The 19007-nt window shown below is 40.0% G+C and overlaps 1 protein-coding gene across 2 annotated transcripts in view; it reads right to left on the bottom strand.

Moving 5' to 3' along the window:
* The window catches only part of FRAS1 (Fraser extracellular matrix complex subunit 1), a 464864-nt gene that overhangs the window by 91185 nt on the left and 354672 nt on the right, over window positions 1–19007 (bottom strand). For both annotated transcript variants that reach the window (XM_067736345.1, XM_067736344.1), the window contains exons 36-43: window positions 18721–18852; window positions 17494–17619; window positions 13979–14226; window positions 8320–8468; window positions 7971–8133; window positions 5572–5707; window positions 1506–1696; window positions 137–290 (exon numbers count right to left, since the gene is read on the bottom strand). In XM_067736345.1, coding sequence (XP_067592446.1) covers window positions 137–290; window positions 1506–1696; window positions 5572–5707; window positions 7971–8133; window positions 8320–8468; window positions 13979–14226; window positions 17494–17619; window positions 18721–18852 — 1299 coding nt within the window. The remainder of the gene's footprint in view (window positions 1–136; window positions 291–1505; window positions 1697–5571; window positions 5708–7970; window positions 8134–8319; window positions 8469–13978; window positions 14227–17493; window positions 17620–18720; window positions 18853–19007) is intronic.

The raw sequence follows: 19007 nt of genomic DNA, 5'->3' as shown, positions 1-19007 counted from the left end.
TTTGATTATACTTTGATGCAAAGAACGGACTACACACCAGCAAGGCAGAGGAACGATCGGCTGAAATCTATGTGTTTATTCTAGTAACCCATCAGGCACCTCAATTAAGAAGCTTCCCATAGCAGTTGTGTCCTACCATGGCCAGGCTTTTTTGTCAATACAAAAGTCAGCTCGTTATCTGGAGTGTCCAGGTCCTGCAGGCTCAAAGAAGAATTGCTTATCACCACTCCCGAGCTCAGCTGCACGCCAAGGGGCCGCAAGGTCATCCTGGGAGGCTCGTCATTCTTCCTCTGATTAAAGCATAAAATATTAGGTCTCACACAGATACTGGTTTAAGAAGAAAAAAATAACATGCATTATTCAGAGAAAGTAACACCACCACATTAACTTTCACTACCGAAATAGCATGTAACGTGTCACTGTCTTTTATTGTTATTATTATTAAAATATAGTTGTGTTAGTTTCAGGTATACAGCAAAGAGGTTCAGTTATATAGATATATTTTTTCAGATTATTTTCTATTATAGATCATTATGAGATACTGGATATAGTTCCCTGTGCTATACAGTAGGTCCTTGGTGTTTATTTATGCATAGTAGTTTGTATCTAATATGTCACCATCTTTAATTCCCACTCAAAATGGTTAGGTTGAAAGGCGAGCAGGTCACACAAACCAAATATCCCCTTGAAAAGACACCGATGGACATGCTACAGAAATCTTCTCAGGTATTTTCCATAGGTACAAGGATGACATTTTCCAGACCAAAAATACGGACGTGTGGTTAGACAAGTATATTTGGGGGATAAAAGGGCACATTATTTGAAATCAGAACAGTCTTAGAAGCCTAAGCATGGCACAGTACCTGTAGGAGGACACATATTTGAAACTGTGGGTGTCTAAAGACATCTCCTTGACCCCCCCATCCTCGTGGCAGCACCCCTCATCCACTGTCCCTGAAGGGCGCCGAGAGTGCCCTGTTTTATTTTCTCAAGGCAGAGGGCATTCCATTCTGATTTTTATCTTTTCTCTCTCTCCCTGGGGTGACAGAGCAAGCCTATGTAGTTGCTCAAATGAGAATAAACACAGCAACGAGAAACACATTTCTTTCATGTTACAGTGTAATGAATAAATGCACTAAAAAATATAAGAAAAGGCAAGTATGCACATAGAACCACATACAATAATTTCAGGGAAAAATAAGCATATGTTGTTTTTCACCTAATATGAGACTGGCAAGGTTTCTCTGTCTGACCCTCACAAACTGTTTTCACACAGAACAGATAGACTTTACTCTGAAATGGAAATTCTGATTTCCAAGTCAGACCATCCCCAAATGCCAGCCTTAATTCTACAAGTTTCCTAAAGGTCAGGGTTATATTTTAAAAACTGACCTCTAAAGTTCAAGGTCAAACCCAATCTTCTTTGCTTTTGAGTTCACAGAAAGCTATCTAATGGTGCGATATTGTGGTCAAAGCCCAACTTATCCAACTTCCAAAGTCTTTACCTCGATGGTGATGTTGATGCTGTGGATTTCTGATCGACTGTTTCCATCACTTACATAAAAACTGAAAATATCATGGGTTGGCTCAATGCTTTCATGAACACTCTGAAAGTAGTAAATGTAGTTTTCCAGGACATCTTGAAGAGGGAATGATGCTTCTAGGTCACTGGTAGTTCCAGGGCCAAATCGATCACCTGCATCAACAGCAAGAGGGAACTTTTACCTTGATCCATCAATTCCTGCTTCCTGGGCTGAACCAGAAAGCCTGACAGCACTATCAACAGAAGAGGAAAATATGTTTGAGAATAAAGGTGGGAGAGTGTTTTCATCTACAAATGGGAATCAAATGAGATAACATGTATGAAAGCACTGTGAATGTTATTATTTCATACAGCATAGAATCAGTGGTTGTTTTGTTAGAAATATTTGATAAAATAAGTCATGGGACAAGTATTGATACAATAGTAAAGGTTTTACCTTAAGCTTTAGTCAATTTCAAAACCACTCTGCAAGAGGAACCTTCTTTCTTTACACAAGAAAAGGTTAACTGCATACCTTTTAAATCTAAGAAACATCTCCTTAAGCATGTTTTCATTTGACTATTCAATTCCTTAAGGAAACCTCTGCATGGGCTAGTGCTCAGCCCCTGGGATGGTACAGCAGGGCTACTGTGATGCTCAGGGACCATCCAGAGCTTGGGTGCAGTTCAGGTACTGAGATGCTCAAGTACCATTCAGAGCTCCACAGAAAGTGCTGGCTCTGGTTACCTCTTCTTTTCATCCCAGGCCCAAAGGCCAAGGGGAAGAGTAAACACTGTCTAAATGATGGGTGACTTGTCTCTTACTTGGTCTCTGAGGCTGCTATGCTGTTCAAGGCTGCTATGCTCTTCCTTGCATAGCAGGAACAGCTATGTCAATTAAGTCTCTGTAACTGATTGATTTTAAATCGTTACATTTTCTTCTAAAGAGAGGAGAAAAAAGAAACCCCTGTGTCTTCAAACACTCCCTGGATATACATCAACAAAGAAAAGTTTAGATAGAAGATCTGGAAGCGATAAGGCTTTCTCTTTCCCTCTTTCATGGTCCTTTGCAAAGATTAGGTCATATATTAAAAGGCCATTGACTTCCTAGATTGCAGACAGGGTCATTTTTCGTTTACCTCCCAATGTAAAGACGAGGAATGAAAATGCTTCATTTATAATTTCTTTGAAATAAGAATTCAAGACAAATATTATTTTTTTCAATGACATGAAGTTTCTTAAATTTTACCCCTCAGATATGATTCCTCTTGACACCAGAAGAATAGAGGGCTCTAAGTGACCAGTGACCTGATAATCCCTAGGGCATACAGTTCAGGGCTTCCAAAAGGAATTGCTATAATTCCTTCAAATTTTATTTTCTCTTTCCTTTGATCACTGTAAATATAAGAAATATAGTATCTTTATTTGGATCAAAAATAGCCTAAGTAAATAGTGCCTAAAAATATACTTGAATAGAATAATGACTTACTTTCTGTCTTAGAAAACAAGCTGTTCAACAAGTGAATCTGCCACTGAAGCTTTAAGCACCGTCCTTTCAATTTTTAAAACAGCACCTTCTATATATATATATATATTTTGCGGTACGCAGGCCTCTCACTCTTGCGGCCTCTCCCGCTGCGGAGCACAGGCTCCGGACGCACAGGCCCAGCGACCATGGCTCACGGGCCCAGCCGCTCCGCGGCATGTGGGATCTTCCCGGACTGGGGCATGAACCCGCGTCCCCTGCATCGGCAGGCGGACTCCCAATCACTGCGCCACCAGGGAAGCCCTTCTATTTTTTCACATAAATCTCTCTCATTAATGTTCTTCCTTGCCTTCTTAAACAGAATATACTATGTGCAAATTAAATAGTTCTTGATGTGTGCAGGCTATCATCATGAACATCTATTACTGCACTGCACTGGAACACGGTGATGCCCGACAGGTAATCAAGGTGGGCCCTGCCCTGGTTGTGCTGGTACTAAAGGAATGTAGATTATCCATGCTGTTAGATTTCATACCAGACAATATGATTATTCTGTTTCTTCCATCTTGCTGGTATGAACTTAAAGCTACTTCTTCTAATGTTTTTAAAAAGATGTTCTTCTGATCAGCTGAATTCTGAATCTAGGTAGCTAGTTTCACATGTATGAAACAGACTTGGTTCTGAACTCCCATGGAGCAAAGGGTGAGTCCTTATACAATGTGCCTTGGAACAATTATTTGCCCCCCGAACGTCTTTTCCTTACTTCCAGGTTCATACTAATGCAGAGCAATGGTTTTCCAAGTGTGGACCAGCAGTAATGGCATCGCCTGTGAGCTGGTGAGAAATGCAAACGCATGGGTCTCAACAGCCTCCTTAAACAGGAACTCTGGGGTTGCTGCCCAGGAAACTGTTTGCACAGGCCCTCCAGGTGAGTCTTATGCACATTAAAGTCTGCAAACCACTTTAAGAGAGGCTGAGGCTTGCCAGAAATTTCACTTCTACATGTACTCCAGGTTAGCATAAAACGATATTAAAAAAAGCTTAATAAGAGGGATTTCCTGGTGACGCAGTGGTTGAGGGTCCGCCTGCCGATGCAGGGGTCACAGGTTCGTGCCCCGGTCCGGGAAGATCCCATATGCCGCGGAGCGGCTGGGCCCGTGAGCCATGGCTGCTGAGCCTGCGCGTCCGGAGCCTGTGCTCCGCAACGGGAGAGGCCACAATAGTGAGAGGCCCGCGTACCGCAAAAAAAACAAAAAACAAACAAACAAAAAGCTTAATAAGAAATCACCTGGACAGAAGAGAAGGCTGGGGGCAACCATCCTTTCATGATTCCCCACCTTTGCTTGTGCTCTTCCCTCTGTGAGAAATGCCATTTTCCCTCTGCCCACAGCAACTCCCACTGACACTTCAAGTTCCAACTCAAATGTTGCTTCCTCCGACTTTCTTGCCTTTACAGGCAAAAGTAACTGTTTTGTCCTATGCCCTTTCTCAGTGCTTTCCTCCTTTCCCTGTCCTGGCGTTTCATGATTGTAATTTATCAGTCTTCATATCTGTCTCCCACTTGAGGCAGGGGCTGCATCTTATTCATCTTTACATCCACTGTATAAACATTTGTTGAGATAAATCTAACTCAGCAAGAAACAAATCTAAGAGCACACACTGAAAGGCAAGATGGGGAAAAGACTCAAGATTTTCTATAGGAAAACATGTCCCCTGCTAAATGAGTTTCCGGTAACCAGGCTCAAATCCCAGGCACCACGCTGGTCACAGACGCCTCCACTGGCCTCTCTGTGGGAGCTGCTAGCTGCACACCCGTTAGAGCCAAGCGCTGGCACTCAGGAATCTCACTGCGGAGGCAGCAGCACGGTCACCTGCCGGGAGCTGTCTCAACTGCCAGTCATTGTGGTCTCGGCGGACCTATGGACAGTATCCACCCTCTCCCCTCCCCTTCTCTGTGATAATCACCAAGGGCAGTGGGTCCAGGGTAGATGAGCAGGGGGGAGGGATGTTGAGGAGAGGGTCACAGAGAGACAAGCATGCATTTCAATTCATGTCATATCCTTAGAAAAAGCAGCGACGTAAGCTATGGTTCAGCTAAACTGCAGCTGCCTCACAGTAAAAGGACAGAAAATTTTATTTCCTTGCCACTCGGTTCTGAGTGCAATCCCCAAGCCTCTGCGTTCCCATTGCTGGCACTCCAAATCCCCTCACCCTGCTCTAGTTTTTCCCATAGCACTGATTGACCTCCTGACGTCTTATGCAGTTTTTTCATTTATTAGGTTTCTTATCCGTCTCCTCCCACCAGGATCTAAGGCACCATGAAAGTAGGGGTTTCTGTCTGTTTTGTTTACTGATATATCCCCAGTGCTTAAAACAGTGCTTGGCATACAGGAAACACTCAATTTTTGTTGAGTCAATGAAACCTTCCCTCCTTCCATTTCTTTGAAATGGTTCCATTCCCTCTTTAGTTCTCCATATCCAGGTTAACTGCAGACAGTTACCCACCTCCACGCTCCCTTCTCTCCAGGTCTGGAGCAACTCTAGAGCCAATCTACTGCTGTTACCTGTCCCCGTGTTCTCGATGCAGCCGTACTTGGGCAGGGCACTTAGTTTAATGACGGCGTCACCCTGGAGGCTGTCCTGATCATCAGCAGCAAAGAAGTGGTGAAATGAGAGTGGGGCTCTCCCTCCCTCGTCAACCTAAGAAAGAGAAGATTGGAGAGAGTCCTTGGGCGGTTGCACGTGACTGCAGTAAAAGGAACTGAATTGAAAAGAGTTGCCTGGGGTGACCTTCCAGTACCAATTCCACTTCTTTGAGGAGGCAGATCCTCTACGCACGAGATGAGGAATATTCGAGCTGCTGGGACCGGGCAATCCTTCAGCGCCTCTTGAAGCTACACTCAGACACGGTGACTTCCGTGTTTCCCTTCAAAGTTGTGCTTCCTTCCATGATGGATCTGGCTGTAAAGCAGCTCTGGCCCATTCTAATCACCTACCTTGGAACAGCTGCACGACAGGATGGCTGCCTTCCTTCCGTATCAACGTTCAAAAGCCCGCAGCTACAGAATGATTCATCCAGTCCTCCGTGGGATACTATGAGGGTAGCTCTGTCCTATAGTAGGAGTTCCCAGCAGGAAGTCCCATTTATCCCATGATAGTGTATGTTTATAGGTGTGCAGGAAGAAAGGGCTCACCATACCTGAAAGCTAGTGCTTATCTTACTGTCAAGGAGGAAAATAAATCAGTTATGAGTAGAAGCAGGTGCTCCAGCTACCTTTTTCCTTTAGGGCCCTGTGTTGTATGCTTACTTTCCAACCTGACCCTAGTGTTTTTTGCTAGCCTGCTGGATATGAAGCTGTTTACTTCTGAATAACTATTGGCTAAATATAGGAAGATCTACAAGTTACAAAGTGGAAGGTCACCCTGACTCTGGGAATGGGGACGGTCCAAACGATTGCCCTGAAGTGTGGACATGAAAAAAAAAAGGGTGGAATATCAGAACCATTTAGAAATAACTCAGTTTTATGAATTTTTAGTTGTTCAACAAAACCAGGAATCCTGAGTTTTTGGCATTGTGGTATGTACGTAGAGCAGAACAAGGAAAGTGAATTAACTTTTATGGAATCCCTACCATGAGCCAGTACTCTGCTGGGGCTTTTCAGTGCTACTTTATTAATCATCAGAGTAATCCTTTATGTAACAGGAATAGTAACACTTTAAAAATGAGGAAATTGGGACTTCCCTGGTGGCACAGTGGTTAAGAATCTGCCTGCCAACGCAGGGGATGCGAGTTCGATCCCTGGTCTGGGAAGATCCCACATGCTGCGGAGCAACTAAGCCCACGCACCACAACTACTGAAGCCCGTGCGCCTAGAGCCCGAGCTCCGCAACAAGAGAAGCCACTGCAATGAGAAGCCCGCGCACCACAACAAAGAGTAGCCCCACTCGCCGCAACTAGAGAAAGCCCGCGTGCAGCAACGAAGACCCAATGCAACCAAAAATAAATATAAATAAAATAAATAAATTTATTAAAAAACGAGGAAACTGAGGTTAAGAAAGATTATATAATTGGTCCAAGGTCAGTCAGCTAGTAACAGAACTGGCACTTGAATTCAGGTCTAGGTAACTTCATGATCAAGGTACATTATATTTCACCTCCCAACGCCAAGGAGCTGTCGATATCATTTACAGCGATAAATATCAACTCCATTTAAGATGGGGCCTGGGAAGCTTCCCTGGCGGCACAGTGGTTAAGAATCCGCCTGCCGGGCTTCCCTGGTGGTGCAGTCGTTGAGAGTCCGCCTGCCGATGCAGGGGACGCGGGTTCGTGCCCCGGTCCGGGAAGATCCCACATGCCGCGGAGCGGCTGGGCCCGTGAGCCATGGCCGCTGAGCCTACCACAACTACTGAGCCCGCTCACCTAGACCTCATGCTCTGCAACAAGAGAAGCCGCTGCAATGAGAAGCCTGCACACCGCAACGAAGAGTAGCCTCTACTCGCCACAACTAGAGAAAGCCCACACACAGCAAGGAAGACCCAACGCAGCCAAAAATAAATAAATTTAAAAAAAAAAAAAAGGGACCTGGGGATACTGTCCATATCCGTACGTTTTAGTTGCTGCAAACATTAGACTATAAATTCCTCAAAGACACATTCCTACTCCTACTGCTATATACATCTAGCATAGTATACAAAATACTGTACACATCTAGATTTATGTCTGGCAAAGAAATACTTGTTGACTAATTAAATAATGTGGATATAATGATTTGATCTTCTGCATGTAATTATTTTCATACTTTTTGACAAACTGATGCTTGAAAGCCATACGTATCTTGATACTATTGCCTAGATATTTGAGGGGAAGGACTTGACATCCAATTTAGGTAGAAATCCTTCGTTCACACTGCCACAGACTCCTGCTCTCTACAGCACCCACAGTTCATTGATCTGAACTGCTTACGGTGATAAGGTCAGCGAAAGCAATGACTTGGGGTGGATCCTTGACGGGAGTGATCATGATGGTAAACCTCTGATTGTCCAGGCGGTTGTGGTCCAAATCAGAGACAGAGAAGTGGAAGCTGTCAGTAACCAGATGACCACCGGTCTCAAATGCAGCTGAGTACCTACAAAGGCCAGCAGAAGAACAGAATGAATGAACTACACCAACAGGTCAGGTAAGATGACTAAATCTTTGTTTAACAATGGGGCCAGAAGTAACATAATCTTTCAGGGGAGCTACTGGTTAGTCGCTTACATATTTTAATACAATTAAAAAAAATTCTGTCACGTAACACCAGGTGGTTATATACCTAATTTTCTTGTTGTTGATGTCTTCCATTGTGAAATTGGAAACCTCTGAGAGTTCTTCCACCTCAGGTCCTGAGGTTCTTAAGAGAGCACCATACACGGGCAGAGAACTTAACTGAATCCAGATCTCTGGGTCGGGGGAAGAATCATCCTAATTAGGCAAATATGAGGCAAGACATGAATGCACGTTTGCAGGAATCAATATTTCCAGTAAAGATCTCGGGTGCTCCCTTCTCTACTAAACGGAAAAATCTCTTTCCCTTTGTGATAAAGCAACACCATTTAAACTGCGTGAAAATCCCAGTATTTATTCCTCCTAAAATGTCTTTTTGATAATGTCTTCTTTGAAGAGTAGCTCAAGATAATAGTGGGACATGCACTTTAGGTATAGGGCATAAAACAAAGAGATGCCCTATGGTTACTATAAGAGCCACACAAGGTTTTGTTTTTATTACAAGCATCTAGTGAAGAGCAAAACACAGTCAGAAATATGTCATCCTTCTAGAAACACAGCTGTAGGATTCTTCTAGAGTTTCTAAGAATAGTTTGCTTTTTAGAAACAGGTAAAATTCCACTATAACATATGATAACAGTTTTAAAATTCTGTGAAACAAAGAATGGAAGGTATTTAGCTTAGCCAAGGACTCACTTTAAGTAATATTTAACATGATAAGAATTTTAGTTTAACAAAAGAATTTAGGAAATTATGGATTTCATTCTACCTGGACCAAACCTATGGATGTTCAACCCCCAAGATGCCCAATATTAACAAAGACCATTTATTTCCCTTTCCTCTGCACTGTTTATCGAGAAATAAAATTGGCTTTCTGTGTTGCTACATGGACAATAATTGAATGTCTTAATGAACAATTTCTTCTTTCTTCAAGGATATTTTTGGAAATATCTAGGAGGGAGGCAACAACTTCTTTTTTTTGTTTGTTTGTTTTTTATTTTTTGCAACAGCTTCTTGGAAAGATTCCCTGAGTCATTCATCTTTTAGAGCAGCTGGCTGTGAACATGAGGGTACTTTACACTCTACCACAGCAACAATGAAAACAAATATTGCATAGCCAAATGTACTTTCACATGCAAATTTGCATGGCTATGTTGTACAGTTAGTTGAGGTACGAGATCAGGAATATGACCACAGCTGCCTGGTGATCTGGGGCAGCAGGTTTTAGTCAGCTCTCATTTCTATCCCTAGAGACCTTTGTAAGTTGACAGTTCAGAGCCTCAGTGCAAGATCATAGAATTTTCCATATTTCTTCACATCACTTGATAACAGCATGGAAGGAATCTCAAATTCATCGAAGCTGCAAAACTTCAGAAAATTTCCCCTAAATTTATACTTTAAAAGTTTCTCTATTTTTCTACATGAGTTATCAAATACAATATGCAGGCTTCCAAAAAACTACTTCCTAATATTACCGTGAGTATCCTCTGAGAGGGAATTTTTAGAAGACAGCCAAGAGTTCTAAGGTATTATCTTCCGAGATGGTGATAAACTACAAGGACAGAGCTCCTGGCTCTTGATTAGAATGAACAGCTTCTAAATTCCACATTGGTAAATTTGGCAAAGAAATGCAAATTTCATGTCAGGCACAACACAACTTATAATTTTTCAAATCTCAAATGACTGTTGGGTTTGAAACAGTGTGAAATCAGTTGGATTTTTTTTTTTTTCTGAAAATGCTGTCATAATTTAAAGAAAATTACTATTTTGGGATGTCCAAGATACCGTGGGTGAAAAATTCATAAGAATATAGACTTTGTTCTTATGTAATTTTTCTCCTCAAAGCCCTTCTCACCCATTTTTTATTCATTCCCTTTTAACTTTTCTTTTTATTATTTATACATCTATTGACCCAACATTCAACAAAGGACTAGAACTTTGATGATTAACATTTATGTATGAGCTCCTCTTTTATCCTGTCCCTGGGCCTAGCATCACCCTGGATCTTGTTTCTTATTTCTTTGAATTTCTCGATATAGTGTGATATAGTAGTATAAAGTAGCTTCAGTTTTTTTTAACTTAAGGAAAGGGAGATAGACACTCCTCTTGTGGAATTTATTTTTCTTTTTACTCAGTAGCAGACTGCTAAGGTCCACTAATGTTGTTCTGTGCAGCGATAGTTCATGTGTTTTGAGTGTTCTCTAATATTCCATAGAGTAAGTACACCACAAGATATCCTGTTGATGCTGATGGACATTTGGCTTATTTCAATATTTTTGCTATTACAAATAGACTACGATAGTTACAAATAGTATTGCTATAAACATTCTTGTATATATTCTTGTGCATATCTTGTGTACCTATGAAAGTGCCTCTTGAATAGGAATCTAGGAGAGGAACAATTAGGGTATATGAACATTCATCCTCACAAGACAAGGCCAAATTCTTTCCCAGAGTGGTTGTTCCAATTTACAGTTCCATTAGCAAAGAACCTCCTGTAGATCTATTTCCTCTCCAACATTTGGTATTTTCATACTTTAAAATTTTTGCCAATTGAATTGGTATTAAATGGTATATAGTCTTAATTTGCTTTCCCTGATGTCTAAAAAGGTGAATGTCTCTCCTTATGTTTACTGGCCCTATGGGTTCCTCTTCTGAAATTCCTGCTGATGTCTTCTGTTCATTTTTCAAATGGATTATCTTTTTCTTCTTGATTTGCAGATGTTCTTTATATTTTCTTTGTTATTTTTGGTTATATGTGTTGTAAATATCTTTTCCCAATTTGTAACTTGTTTTTTTGTATTTATGGTGTGTTTGGGAGAACATAAATTTAATTTTAATATAGTCAAATTTATCAATTTTTTCTTTATAGTTAGCACTTTTTGTTTCTAGTTTAAGAAATTCTTCCTTTTCCCAATATCATGAAAATATTCGCCTTTACCCTATAAAGAACTGTACACTTTTACTTATGACACTTAAGTACTTGATTTGCTACAGTTAATATCTGTGTAGGGTATGAGGTAGCAGCAGTCTTTTTTTTTTTTACATATGAATAGTAATTTTGTGCAGATTCATGTTTTAAATAGTTTCTCCTGTTTCCACTGATCTGGCTTGCTATAGCTGTTTTATATTACAGTCCCAAGTGTGGGTCTGTTTCTGGACTCTCTAGTATATACCAGTGTATACTGCTTTAAACTGTGCAGGTTTATAATGAATCCTGATACCTGCCAGGGCAAGCCCCTGCCCTCCTGTCATTCGTTTTCAGAATTTTGGCCCTTTGTTGTTCCTTATATATTGTAGAATCAGCTTATCAAGATCATAAAAAGTCCACCAGGCTTTTGATTGGAACTCAATTGGATGGAAAGATCACTTGTGGGAGAATTGCTATCTCTTGGATACTAAATCTTCCTATTCATGAATATGGCGTATCTTGTCATTTATTTAGTGCTTTTTAAACGTCTGCCAATTAAGTATTACAATTTTCCCTGTAGAAGTATTTCTTTTTTTTTGTTAGATTTAGTCCAAAGAATATAATTTTTGTGATGCTATTATAAGTGGTATCATCTTTTTAGTTACGTTTACTGGCTATTTTTGCTTATGAATAGAAATGCTATCGTTCTGTTGACCTTCTATCTGGCCCCCTGGTAAATTCTTTTATTTCTAAAACTTTGTCAAGAGACTCCTTTAAATTTTCTTTATAGTCAGTCATAGCATCAATTTTGTTACATTTATACCTAATATGCATTAAGTAATATTATTATAGATGGTATCTTATTTTGAATTAATGTATTTTTGGCTGGTGCATAGTGATCTATTAGCTATTTAAGATTAATCTTATATCATCCTCTCCATATTACAAATGAGAAAACTGAGCCCTAGGGAGTTTAGTGACTTGTCAAGGGTTATTATGCTAGTAAAACTGATGAGCTTAGATTAGAACCAATTCATTCTAACTATAAAACCCATACCACCCCTTCCTTACTTGTTTTCTTGCAGTACATAACAAATTGTGTACAGGAAACCACCATTAAGAAGCAAATCACACAGAATCCCACTTTTGCCTTTTGCCTCTCCCGACATCACTGAACCCTCTTGCAGTTCATGATATACTAATTAAGAACAGGCTTACCTGTTCCCATCTTTTCATATTCTGCTCCATTTATGACCAGGGTTTCAGATGGCTTTTCCAACTTCTCTGGATGTTCACAGCAAACTCACTAACTATGCATGTCTAGAAAAATCTTCCCCATGACATTAAGTACAAAACTCTCCTACAACCCTCAGAGAAAGTTAGTGTATAACTTAGCTAAGTCTTTAAAATATACTATGCTTTCAGTGAGCTAGGATAATTCTTTTGGAGTCTTTCCGCTCTAGTGGGTAAATTCACATTCAATCAATTTCTGAAAATACATGTTCAGTTGCCAATGGGCTTGCATTTTCAACTGCAGCTTATAATATGCAGTTGATGGAAAGGAACTGCTCCTGGAATCTATTTTGGTCTGTCAAACATTTTTCAAGCCTTGGTGATCTACTGATTAAATCTGTATACATACATTTTTATGAATTCGTGTTTCATAAGATTCAAAAGACCATAACCTATGGTAAGAATCACCCGTCAATTAAAAAAGAAAATCAAAGGTGTTCTGAAACTATACTAGACCCATGAGAAGAATCAGGGTGGGACGCAGTTTCCCATAATTTAAAAAAAAGACAATTTTAGGGGAAAATCAGTGCAAAAGCAATTGAAGCAATTGTTCCCAGGCCAATGCTTTATCTTAATGCTACTATTCAGGACTATATTTTACAGCCACACTATTCAGCTCAGAAAAGGATTACTTAAAACTATATAGTGTTTTTTTTAAAAAGGCCAGGTTATTGGTGGAAATTTTAAGATTAGCAAAGGAAAAATTCAATACTAAGAATGATTACCATTCAGACAATTATTCTTATTTTCAGCATATTTGTCAAAACTACTCATTATTGTTTTTACATGGAGAGTTCACATCTGTTTACAACATACTTAAATGAAAAATAAAATTAATTATCCTCATTATCCTTAGCTCCAGAGGTAAAGTCAAGGACAGAGGATGAGTTTAATTTAGCCAGGATCACTTATCAAATTAAGGTCAGATTGGTGGAAAAAACAACAGCAGAGTTCCTGAATCTATCCGTAGTCCCCGAACCACACTGCTTCTCTTGGGGCACTGGATGGAGGGTGAGTCAGTAATCCTGCCACAGGAGCATGCCAGCATTCTGTCCAGAGCTGGACCTGAGACAGACGCTGGTGAAAAGCAGGTTTTCTCTCAGAAAAGTGGGCCCTGAAATACCATTACTTATTAGTCACTGGCCAGGTAAGTTCTTCTAAAACGCTCTTCTCCTAAAATTCCCATTTGAAATATTATCAATGGAGCTTAAAATATGGGGACTTGGGCTTTTTGACACTGGCACTATTTCCAGGTGACCATCACCCATCCCTACAAATAGGGATTTCATCAACGTTCTGCTCATTCACTTGTCTGCTTGGGAGACAGTGGGAGCAGCTGCAATAAAGAGGGTAACTATTCCTAAGAGTAGAATGATAGGCAAGGGGAGAAAAAAGTTCTTTTATGGCCATATGCCTGATGGCCCAAATATTCAGCCATGGCATCCCTTTCTAGTCTGCCTAGTCAGAGGGTGCAGTGGACAAAAAGACAAACAGAAGAACTTACAACGTAAGCAAGATGTGACCTAGTGATTATAGCTGTGCTTTTACTGGCAACGGTGATGCTCAGAGAGGCGCCAGCAGCCAGCTGAGGCCCCCGGGCCTCGGACAGTGACACCTCCACCCTCACTTCCACTGTTGCTGCTGAGATGCCATCTGTAACTGAGATCTCCATGCTGTCCTCCCGGGCAGAGGATCCATCGTGTAGATACTGCAGAACATTTTCCTCTACATCCTCATATGTGAAAGTGTCACCTTTCAAGAATAAAACAAATTGCAAAAAAACCAATTACTTCTGGGAATAACGCTTTTCATTTCCATAACACCTTTGTTCTCAGGATTTCAAAGTACATATAGGATCATAAACTCTGGGAGTTGTAAGCTAATTAGTCCACCCACCCACCCAATATAAGATTCCCTTTATACTACCCTTGCAAAAGGGTTATTTAGCCTGTCCTTCAACACGGCTCAAGGTGGGAGCCTCACTGTTTTACAAGGGAGCTACTTCCACTGACGATAGCTGTAAAATTCTTTTAAGTTTTTAATCATGTTGAGCCAAAATCTGCCTCTAAGCTTCACTCATCTCTCTTCGTTCTAGAGAATAAAGAACATGCTTCTGTTCGTTATGATAGCCCTTCTAGAATCTAATCTTGATACTGAAGATTTCCTGAAAAAGTTAAGAAGGTAAATTATGCTAGACAAACCTGTAAGAGATCTTTGTTCTGATTAAGAACATAAGGTTCTTTTAAATTAAAAAACACTTAGAAATTGAAAAATATATTTAAAGTTAGAAACCTAAACTGTGTAAGTCTAGAGTACGAACTTGTGATAGAGCTGATAGGCGTGGTGTGAAAAAAAAATGTCAAGGTCATAAATGTTTAAGAAAAACAGGTTTAAACAAAATTTAAAATAAAAAATTTTTACACAGCAGGATTCATTAGAATTCTAGAATCGCCAATATTCAACCTTAAAGTTTATCTAAATTGTTTGGTCATAGAACCCTTTTCATGAGAAATTCTACTTAGTGCCATGGGTCCCAATGATTCCACGAGCACAACTGAGGAACTGGTCTTCTTGGATGTTTTATTCAATTCTATTTCTTCATAGATTATTGACTGCCATAATTGATGTTATATAATGAAACAAAATAATTTATTTATTATTTGTATTCATCTTCTAAGCCTTCTCTTTCAACATTGTGTTAATGCGATTTACTAGTGGTAATGTGCCTAAAAAAAGTAATAAAACGAATAATTTACAAACATCTTTAGAACTCGTATATTAATTACACAAATATAGGTTAAATATAATGGCAAAGAAACTGGGCTATGACTGCTATGCTCCTAACGTAGTTCCCTTAGGATGCCAGAAATTTATCTTTTTTTTTTTTTTAACATCTTTATTGGAGTATAATTGCTTTACAATGGTGCGTTAGTTTCTGCTTTATAACGAAGTGAATTAGCTATACATATACATATATCCCATATCTCCTCCCTCTTGCGTCTCCCTCCCTCCCACCCTCCCACCCCTCTCGGTGGTCACAAAGCACTGAGCTGATCTCCCTGTGCTATGCGGCTGCTTCCCACTAGCTATCTATTTTACATTTGGTAGTGTATATAGGTCCATGCCACTCTCTCACTTCATCCCAGCTTACCCTTCCCCCTCCCCGTGTCCTCAAGACCATTCTCTATGTCTGTGTCTTTATTTCTGTCCTGCCCCTAGGTTCTTCATAACCATTTTTTTTTTTTTTAGATTCCATATATATGTGTTAGCATATGGTATTTGTTTTTCTCTTTCTGACTTACTTCACCCTGTATGACAGGCTCTAGGTCCATCCACCTCACTACAAATAACTCAATTTTGTTTCTTTTCATGGCTGAGTGATATTCCATTGTATATATGTGCCACATCTTCTTTATCCATTCATGTGTTGATGGACACTTAGGTTGCTTCCAAGCAACCTAAGTCCTGGCTATTTATTGTAAACAGAGCTGCAATGAACATTGTGGTACATGATTCTTTTTGAATTATGGTTTTCTCAGGGTATACGCCCAATACTGGGATTGCTGGGTCATATGGTAGTCCTATTTTTAGTTTTCTAAGGAACCTCCATTCTGTTCTCCATAGTGGCTGTATCAATTTACATTCCCACCAACAGTGCAAGAGGGTTCTCTTTTCTCCACACCCTCTCCAGCATTTATTGTTTGTAGACTTTTTGATGATGGCCATTCTGACTGGTGTGAGGTGACACCTCATTGCAGTTTTGATTTGCATTTCTCTAATAATTAGTGATGTTGAGCATCATTTCATGGGTTTGTTGGCAATCTGTATATCTTCTTTGGAGAAATGTCTGTTTAGGTCTTCTGCCCATTTTTGGATTGGGTTGTTTGTTTTTTTGATATTGAGCTGCATGAGCTGCTTGTAAATTTTGGAGATTAATCCTTTGTCAGTTGCTTCATTTGCCAATATTTTCTCCCATTGTGAGGGTTGTCCTTTCATCTCGTTTATGGTTTCCTTTGCTGTGCAAAAGCTTTTAAGTCAGAAATCTATCTGAACGATACTTCTTTTGTTCAGTAAGTTTTTTAAAAACCTGCCTTTGTGACTCCTAAGTGCCTGTTTGTTGCTCTTACAAATTCAATGTACCTTCAAGGTCAAAGATTTGACACCCTCTCTCTGAAGAGATATTCAGAAGAACGCATTACTAGATGCCTATTAGGAATTATATAAAGGTTTTGAGAAAGTACAGATTGTCAGAATAAGTTTACAGCATCCCAAGGTGACAACTTTGAAAGGGATAATATTCACTTCAATATATGAGAGCCGACTATTAAAAATTAGATTTAGTTGTGTTCTTTGCACTATTCTGTACTTCCTAAACAATCAGCATGTATTATTCTATATAATCAGGGAAAGCGCAATAAGTATTACTTTGGAAAGCTGGGCACATTACCACCCTTTTTTAGTGGGTGAAGAAACATGTAGTTTACACTCTCAGAGTCACAGTGCTTAAAATATTGTGAAGATTCACATACCAAAATAAGGAAGACAAATTTATCTCCATGAACAGACCACGGGAAAGTGGCAGCTGACCATTCACGTAAGGTCGTTCTAAATGCATTGACTCCAGGTTTCAGAAATCAACAAATTTTACCTACAACTTGAGGAAATAGCTTCGTAGTTTTGGGGTGTGGGTAGTGGTACAGAGAAAGAAGTCCCAGATACTTCAGCCAATGGACTAAAGGTTTTTCCTTTCTACGTATCTCTTTATAGTTTATCCCACAATGTTGCTTTACTTCTTGTCTGAGACATAAAACCAACTGCAATGTGAAAACGATATTCTGTGATAACATATATGAGAAGAGACTCTAAAAAAAAAACGAACGTATGTATATGTATAACTGAATCACTTTGCTGTACACCTGAAACTAACACAACATTGCAAATCAGCTATACTACAATAAAATTAAAACATTAAAAAAAAAAAAGAAATCCAAGCAGGCCAATGACAGAGTGAGCAGCTACCTGAGGCCATGGGCCCTGGGAACCCAGCCGTGTACTTAAGGAGCACGCCATGCTGGGGAGGTTTCCGGAGCTCAAAGAGGAGTTCTTCAGGCACTGTCTCCGTGTCTCTTACTCCCAACTCAAGTCCTACAGTCAGGAGAATAGAGCATGGTGAGAAGATGTGTACATTAACAACTGTATACTCTGGGTACAGTAAAGCCCCAGGCCAGGCTGGAAGCCATGTTGTGGGTAATCTGATGGTTAGAAGAAAGTGCTGTCTAATTTGAATCAACCACAAAAAAGAGTGAAAACTTGATAATACAGTCAGTTCCCAAATTACAAGTAGGTTCTTCCAAAAGTTAACTTACGAGTAGGTAGTTCTGAATTCAGAATACCTTTTTTCTTCCATACAAATGAGGGAATGGTAGCCCATGAAAAGGTCAGTCCTGACTGACCGGGTAGGTTTTCTTCCAGAAAATACTCTAAGAAATTGTGTTTGCTTTTCATCATTTCTTCCCTTCTCCTTTCTCTGAATCTACAGAAGAGCCAAGTTATTTTAACAATGGCTGCTCTGGCCATCACTGACATGAGAAGCAGTGGGGCAAAAGGGACAGTCATCTTTGTATCTGTGGCTTGTTTATACGTTGGATGATAAGTAATTTTAGGCCAATACCCATATGTAGGAACTAGATAAGGATGTGTAGAGCACAGCTTACAAAAATCACAATACCCACTATTCGCTCTTAAGATGTTCTTGGTAAAAGAATAAAGTTCTAAAAAGTAAGTATACTAATAGGTAAATAAAATCACATATAGAACACCTGGGCCAACTCTAAGTCATCACAGCTTCTGAAGGTTATGGTGACTTGTCACTCCTACTGTTACTCTTTGCTTTCTAAAGAGAAAACAAGAGCAGTCATTGAAACCACTTCCCTCTCTTCTCTTCTCTGCTCTGTGTTACTTCATATTTTAGTGATGGCAACAAATCAAACTCCTAGAGACTGGAAACTAAATTCTGTGTTGTATTCCATCACTGAGCATTGGCTTCTGAAGGGTTTATTTCCTTCTCTCCATGCTGCTTCCATATGCATGGAAATGGGCAGAGGGATGGTTATGGATGAGATGTCTGCAACTTCTGGAAGAGAAGGTCACTACTTTTTGGTAACCATGAAGAGATTTATACAGGGACTGTTACTGAAATATGGTTCCATTTCCAAGCCATGTTTCTGTCAGGTTCCCAGTTCTTACCTATAGAAGTGCTGCCTCCTGGGCTGACTTTAAGCAGTGGAGCTGTAACCTGGAACACGGGTGGGTGCCGATCAATTCGAAGTAAGTGAACGGTGAGGGCCATCTCTGGACTTGTGTGGCCTCCATCCGAAACTAGAAAGAGTACACGCACACACACACACACACACATCAGTTTGTGGTCTGGTCACCTGTAGGCTAGTTCTATAAATATGTAGCCAGAAGCTTTTTTAGATTACCTTAACACTTTGAAGAGATGCTTATAAATAGAAAATGTCAGCAAGCAAGAC

Source organism: Pseudorca crassidens, chromosome 4 (assembly GCF_039906515.1).
Source record: "Pseudorca crassidens isolate mPseCra1 chromosome 4, mPseCra1.hap1, whole genome shotgun sequence".
NCBI classification, from domain to species: Eukaryota; Metazoa; Chordata; class Mammalia; order Artiodactyla; family Delphinidae; genus Pseudorca; species Pseudorca crassidens.
The sequence above is the reverse complement of the archived record's forward strand: the minus strand, read 5'-3'. Positions and strand labels throughout refer to the sequence as shown.